The sequence below is a fragment of the Tiliqua scincoides genome, chromosome 16, assembly GCF_035046505.1.
Source record: "Tiliqua scincoides isolate rTilSci1 chromosome 16, rTilSci1.hap2, whole genome shotgun sequence".
NCBI classification, from domain to species: domain Eukaryota; kingdom Metazoa; phylum Chordata; class Lepidosauria; order Squamata; family Scincidae; genus Tiliqua; species Tiliqua scincoides.
Genome location: NC_089836.1, coordinates 923,147 through 930,646, shown reverse-complemented (window position 1 = coordinate 930,646; position 7,500 = coordinate 923,147). Strand labels below are relative to the sequence as shown.

The window sequence follows — 7,500 nt, the reverse complement described above, 5'->3', positions numbered from 1 at the left end:
TTCCGAGATCATGGTATAAGCCTGCAGCACCCGGTATTCCCAGGCGGTCTCCCATCCAAGTACTAACTAGGCCTGACTCTGCTTAGCTTCTGAGATCAGACCAGATCGGGCATGCGCAGGATGATTAAAATCTTATTAAGAAGATTTTGCACTGTTTTCTTTCTGCTGGAGGGGGGAGGGTGACCCTGCCTTTTTCCCACCATCGTGTGCCAACTACCGATGTGCACTGGTTTTCAGTTCCAGTCTGGCCCCAACTTGCTTGAGGCAGACTTTTTGTTTTAATGGTTGGAAAGCGTTGCTTCTAGGTGAATGCATTTAAAAGTTGTCTCGTGATAAATTCACCACTTTTAGAGAGGGAGAAAAGTCTCACTCATTATTATCATCTTAACTTCAAGTTAAGAGGAGATTGCGCCTGGGAGGTTTGTGGGTGACGTCGCGGGTGCCAGCCAATCAGTGCTGAGCACTTCCACATCTTCTGTTGTGAACTGGCAGAAAGGGTGTTGTAATGGATCCTGTCGGTCATTTCTTGTGTTTACAGGGGGAGCAAGGTGACGATGGGAAGTTGGAGGGGCCCCCCGGACCACCTGGAGACCGAGTAAGCAATCCAATCAACAGCTCAGTGTCGGCTTATTTCAAGTGTGATGGACAATTCTCTTTAATTCTGGTTGTTGTGTATTATTTTTATTACTTTATTTTTCACATTTTTATACCGCCCTTCCTCCAAAGAGCTCAGGGCGGTTTACACAGCTGCTCCCTCCCCTCTTTCTTGCCCTCACAACAACCCTGTGAGGTAGGTGAGGCTGAGAGAAAGTGACTAGCCCAAGGTCACCCAGGAAGCTTTGAGGCTGAGGGGGGATTTGGACCTGGATCTTCCAGGTCTAAGTCCACCTCCCAAACCACTACACCACCCTGGTATGTGTGTTTTAATTTTGTATGTTGTAAGTCTATCGTATATCGTAAGAGAAGGGCAAAGTACAGGTCTGTATCTGTGGGGGATCCCCCCACGGATTCAGAAACCTGTGTATCAGGGGTTCCCAAACTTTTTTAGCCTTGGGGCCCACTTTTTTGAATGACATTCTATTGGGACCTACCCAAGTTTTTAAAACTGGAGATCTAGAAAGAAATAATATTAATTAAGTAAAAATAACCAGGGAAAAAGACCCTCAAAATTTATCTCCCACATGCTTGCAAACTTCAGGAGAAAAGGTGACAGACTGGTGGAGAGAAGGGGTGCCCATCCCTGCCTGCCCGCACTGCTACCACCCCCCTGAATGCAGAAAGGGAGGACAGAGCAGAAATGTAGATAGGAGAGTACTAGGTAGAGATGCCCTTGTCCAATCATTCTCTCCTCCTCCACACTTCCTGTCCTGCTCCCCTCCTCCTCCAGGCAGAGAATTCCTTTTCCCCAGAAGGGCAAGGGAGGGCACCAGGATGAGGTCTCTTGTTATCTGGTGTGCTCCCTGGGGCATTTGGTGGGCCGCTGTGAGATACAGGAAGCTGGACTAGATGGGCCTATGGCCTGATCCAGTGGGGCTGTTCTTATGTTCTTAACTACAATTCCCAGAATGCCTTGCAGGTCTTCTTGTGATCTGGTGTGCCCCCTGGGGCATTTGGTGGGCCGCTGTGAGATCCAGGAAGCTGGACTAGATGGGCCTATGGCCTGATCCAGTGGGGCTGTTCTTATGTTCTTAACTACAATTCCCAGAATGCCTTGCAGGTCTCTTGTTGTCTGGTGCGCTCCCTGGGGCATTTGGTGGGCCGCTGTGAGATCCAGGAAGCTGGACTAGATGGGCCTATGGCCTGATCCAGTGGGGCTGTTCTTATGTTCTTAACTACAATTCCCAGGAAGCCTTGCAGGTCTCTTGTTATCTGGTGTGCTCCCTGGGGCATTTGGTGGGCCACTGTGAGATCCAGGAAGCTGGACTAGATGGGCCTATGGCCTGATCCAGTGGGGCTGTTCTTATGTTCTTAACTACAATTCCCAGGAAGCCTTGCAGGTCTCTTGTTATCTGGTGTGCTCCCTGGGGCATTTGGTGGGCCACTGTGAGATACAGGAAGCTGGACTAGATGGGCCTATGGCCTGATCCAGTGGGGCTGTTCTTATGTTCTTAGGGGGATGGGGCCATACAACATGATTGCTCTAACAAGCGGGGCCACTGTGTAAAGGCCCTGCTTCTAGTGATGACCAGCCTAGCTCCAGTAGAGACAGAAAAATGGAGCCAGGGCCTCCGACGATGCGGGTGGCGTTTCACATCTTCCTTGGGCCTTCCTTGTGTTCTCTTCCCAGGGTCCAGTTGGCGACAGAGGCGATCGCGGGGAGCCCGGGGACCCTGGTTATCCTGTGAGTCCTTCTCCAAATACCTGGTTAGGAAATTAACCATCTTGGGAACGGTTCTTTCCTCTCGGTAACACGACACTGTGCTGAGATGCCCGCGGCAGGCGCTGTTGGCTCCATCCTCTCTTAAATCTTTGCAGCAACCCTGCAAGGTTGGGCCGGCTGAGACACAGCGACAGGCTCAAGGTCATCCCAGTTGGCTTGGTGGCTTTGTGAGGATTGGAAGAAAGGCCTCCTCATTGAGTCTGCCATCCCAGCTTCTGCTGGAGAGGAGTTCCCCACTGCATAGCCAGATCCTGGAGCCCAGAGGTTTCCAGTCATTATTCTGCAAATAAGTTCTCAAATGCATTGCCAGTTTCCCAGGGGTCACTGTGGCAGCTTGTCCCGCCGTAGTCCTTGTAGTCACTGATGCCTGCTGTTCTCTCTCCTCCCCTGCCACAAATGGTGCCACAACCACATCTTCCCAGCTCATGCGCCTCTCCTTCCCAGTGGAATCTTGCCCAGCAGGGAGGGGTTGTTCTTCATATCCCCCATGGACTGGAGCCATCATGTCACGGTGGCAACCTTCAGTCTTGAAAGACTATGGTATTGTGCTCTGAATCCAATGCCACATGTATTACTGGGAAGTAACACGTGCTGCTGGTTGAAAAGCAGTGCTATAACCACTACACCCCCACTGCCTGTCCCCAGGAACTTATGGCACAAGCCTATCTGGCCTGTGCTCTGGTGGACCGCATGCTCAGACTGTCGCAAGCTCTGTGCTGAGTGGTGCAGGGGCTGCGATGGGAAGGGGGTGTAGGTGGGCGAGGGGAGGGTGGCGATGGGGGGGTAGGAGATGGGCAAGCTTAGCAGTATGGAGACATAGCCAAGAGTGCTGTGGAATCTTGAAGGCTAATACATTTATTTCCGCAGTCCTTTTCATGGACTACATACGTCAGATGTATCCACACCTTAGTGGCTGTGATCCATGCACACATGCAAATTCCCACATGTCCTCTTATAGGAAAAAAAATGGAGAGTGACAGAGTGAATTTGCATTCAAGAATGGATCAGGTCACAAGCTTAACATTTAGCAAGTTAAGCCCAGAGGCAGTTCACAAGTGACGGTGACCTCGCACCAGCGCTCAGTCAAGAATCTCCGTAATGCGCCAGGAAGCTCCTGTCGCTATTCAGACCCCCCTACGCTCCCGGGATGGTGTCAAGTCTCGCGATAGATTCGGATTCAGCTTTTTGTCGCTCTAAACCCCCTTTCAGATGACCCTCGCCCCCATTGCGGAATTAGCGTACTGGGATTTGGCAGAGAGTTGTTTTACTGCTTGCCACGATTTGTCGCTGGCAGAATTGTGCGGCTAATTCAAGAAGAAGATCTGTGTGCCGCTTTTCCACAACTCTGCCAAACCCTTCTCAAAGTGGTTTGTGTGGCACAAGGAATGTGGATCTCCGTCTCAAAAGCGGCTCACAGTCTTCAGAGATATGGGAGACACACAACAAATTGTCACTAGAGAAGACAACTGTCCCGGGCTGAACAAGGGCCATTCTCCTGCCAAATCTAAGAGAGCTGCCCTGGTTGGTTCAGTCTCCAGCCCTGATACAAACCCTTTATTCTTCCTTGTCACTAGACTGGATCAAATCCCTCTGTTCTGGGGGCGGAAAGGGGGCGGTTAATGCTATCCGGTTAAATGCTTTTGTTGCATTTAATTATTTAAAGTAACTTGCCTGTGATGCGCAGCTTTCTAGGAATGTATCAGGTTCACAGCTTGGACTGCCTCTGGGCATGAAATGTCTTAGGCTGGGAAAACTAACTTGGTCCTCCCGTCTCGCTTCCTTTTAGGGCCAAGAAGGCCTTGATGGAGAGAGAGGAAAAGCCGGCCAGCAAGGTTTACCTGTAAGAAATCCTTTTTCCCCCTCTCTTTTTTTTCTTTTGAAAGTGTTCTGCGCATGGAAATGCGCATTGAACGGAGATGTGGCAAACCGGTGTGCCAGGTAGCACTTGAAAACATCTTCAGCTGAGCCAGGCTTTGGTTCCTGGCCCTTTCCTGGAGAGAGTTGCAACACACTTCGTAACGTTCACAATGAGATCTAGAAACTTGCTTCTTTTAAATGAGAACTCACAGAGCAGGGCCGGCCCACCCCTGCGGGTTGCCTCAGTGGAAAGCTGCAAAGGGTCTGTGTGGGGGCGGTGCCTTTCATCCCCAAGTCTGCTGCCACCACCTAACTCCAAGCTGTTGCCAGTGTAAGCCTCACTGATCAGCTTCCCGCTCACTTGAGCCAAGAAGCTGATCATTCCCCACCTTTGGCCAATAATAATAAACTGTGATGGCCTCTGAGGACAGACTGTTTCATTTCATGGATACCATCCAGGTTATCACAGTGGCAATAGTGGTGAGATCCAGAATCTGATGCTGTGTTTCATGGGGTACACCTCATCCCTTGTACATCATGGCTGAATGGGGCTGGAGGAACTTGAACCTTTCCTTGGTGTGGCAGGAGCTGCCAACACCATACTGTGAAGAATCTTTGCCTGAGATCCATCCCACGTCCTCTATTGTCTCCACTCAGGCTGGTGAGGCCAGCGTTGTCCTTCTCTAAGTGGTTCCATATGGTGCCGTCCGGCATGGCTAACACATGTCCTCTGTGAAAGACGTCTGCCAGGAGGCAGGTTTCAAGCAAATTGTGCTTTCTTTTCTGCTTGCAGGGACATCCAGGACCGCCAGGCCAACGGGGGCTGAAAGGATCCAAGGGCAATCCGGTAAGTACCTGGCATCCTTTTGACAATATCAATCAAACTTTGCTTGGATGCAAATGGTTGGCAACCTTCAGTCTCGAAAGACTATGGCATAAGCCTACAGCACCCGGTATTCCCAGGCGGTCTCCCCTCCAAGTACTAACCAGGCCTGACCCTGCTTAGCTTCCGAGATCATGGTAGAAGCCTACAGCACCCGGTATTCCCAGGCTGTCTCCCATCCAAGTTCTAACCAGGCCTGACCCTGCTTAGCTTCCCAGATCATGGTAGAAGCCTGCAGCACCTGGTATTCCCAGGCGGTCTCCCATCCAAGTTCTAACCAGACCTGACCCTGCTTAGCTTCCGAGATCATGGTAGAAGCCTACAGCACCGGGTATTCCCAAGCGGTCTCCCATCCAAGTCCTAACCAGGCCTGACCCTGCTTAGCTTCTGAGATCAGACAAGATCTGATACAGCTTTGTAGAGATGTCATTGATATCGGTGGACCTTAAACTGCGTTTCCCAAACTACGGGTTGTGACCCACTGGTGGGGCTACAGCCCAGTTGTGGTTGGTCATGACGCATTTCTGGGAGTCTCCAGAGATCACTTCCAGGTCACACTGGGCCTGCCACTCACTCTATTGACCTCCACGGGCCCCGGAATGCCTCGCGGAAGCGACTGGAAGCGACTTCCGCCCACAACACCCAGTTTGTCAGCACTTTAAAAGCACAACATCCAGTTTGCTTCCAGGTGACGTTCTTGGGCCTGCGGAGGCCAAAGGTGTGGGTCGTGTGCTTGGCACAACCCAGAAGTGGCCTCCTAATGCTTTGCGGCTTGAGCTTCATGGCCCACCTTGGAGGATGAATTGGGTCACGAAGTGATACCCTTGATTGTGCGAAGCCTTAGGAGGTCACCTTGGAGGATGAGGTGGGTCACGTCACTAAAACATTTGGGAACTGCAGCCCTGTGATAAGAGTTCCTAAGAGAGGGGTGTTGGCAACCTTCTTCCACATAGAGGCCAGACGTCGGGTCCATTCAATAGTAGGAATGCATGTGTGTTTGATATACATGCACAGACCTCCCAGTTAGGCCATAGAGCTAAGAAAGAAGAGTCTCTCTGCACTGCACAGAGGGACTCATGCCCAAACAGACAGCAAAATTATGCAGGGGATGGACAGAGGGGGATAGAGAGAGGCTCTTTACACTCTCACATAACAACAGAACCAGGGGACACCCACTAAAATTGAGTGTTTGGGAGAGTTAGAACAGACAAGTGAAAATATTTCTTTACTCAACGTGTGGGTTTGTCTGTGGAACTCCTTGCCACAGGATGTGGTGACGGCATCTGGCCTGGACGCCTTTAAAAAGGAGGATTGGACGAATTTCTGGAGGAAAAATCCATTACGGGGTATAAGCCATGATGTGTATGCGCAACCTCCTGATTTTAGAAATGGGCTATGTCAGAATGCCAGGTGCAAGGGAGGGCACCAGGATGAGGTCTCTTGTGATCTGGTGTGCTCCCTGGGGCATTGGGTGGGCCGCTGTGAGATACAGGAAGCGGGACTAGATGGGCCTATGGCCTAATCCAGTGGGCTGTTCTTATGTTCAATACCCAAAGGAAGCTTCTGACCTTGGCCTGCTTACACCGTAAGCCTTACAGAGGAAGAATCACAAACTTGAATTCTTTCTTAGGACCAACCGCGGGCCAGGGGGATGTACCTTTTTGGGACTACCAGCTGAAATGATTTTTGTGTCCAGCCCACAGGGGCAGAGGTTGCCTAAGATTTCCAGCGTTCATCAGCCGGATAACTGAGGTTGCGGTGATGACCCCCCCAAAACTTTCCGTGAAGCCCAAGCATTAAAAATGTTCTAGGAAGCACAATCTCCCCCCATCAGCCCACAGAATCCAGGCCACAGCGTGCCCCAAAGTAGGAAGTAGGCATCAGTGGGGTGCCCCAAAAAGATAATCCAGGTGTAAAAATGGTAGCGCTATGTGAGGAGCACCCCCTTATCCTCCCATTTCGCTCAGACCCTGAGACTTTCCCCAGTGCTCCAGATTCAACAGTCCACCTCTGTTCCTTTGGGTCAGAGACAAGACAAGACAAGATACCCTTCTCTTCCCTCTCTTGGCCAGAACAAATGGCCTTTTCGTTCCATCCCAGCTGAAATCGCGGTGGAATCTTCTGTGACGTTCAGCTGTTTCTGGCTCCGGCTTGTAGTATCAGAGGTTTCATTTACTGAAAGCGAAGGGGGAGATGGTCATGGTCGCTTTTGGCCCAGCTCCTTAATCCTAGTTCCTCCTGAAACATAGATGGACTCTTCTCCAGCCAGACCGCAAGAAGTAATCAGTGGGAGGTGGGGAAGGAAGGACGATTCATAATTAGATAGACAGGTGTGTAGCTACCTACCTACACAGTGCACAAGCTCCTGGGCATCTAAGGT

At 50.9% G+C, this 7,500-nt stretch overlaps 2 protein-coding genes across 2 annotated transcripts in view; one reads left to right on the top strand and one right to left on the bottom strand.

Moving 5' to 3' along the window:
• The window catches only part of NOTCH1 (notch receptor 1), a 787,535-nt gene that overhangs the window by 420,227 nt on the left and 359,808 nt on the right, over positions 1-7,500 (bottom strand). The gene's annotated exons all lie outside the window — the stretch shown is intronic.
• Positions 1-7,500, top strand: part of COL27A1 (collagen type XXVII alpha 1 chain) — a 108,007-nt gene that overhangs the window by 70,620 nt on the left and 29,887 nt on the right. Inside the window, 4 exon segments of the mRNA XM_066610850.1 lie at positions 539-595; positions 2,288-2,341; positions 4,167-4,220; positions 5,031-5,084. Of these exon segments, the coding sequence (XP_066466947.1) occupies positions 539-595; positions 2,288-2,341; positions 4,167-4,220; positions 5,031-5,084 (219 nt within the window).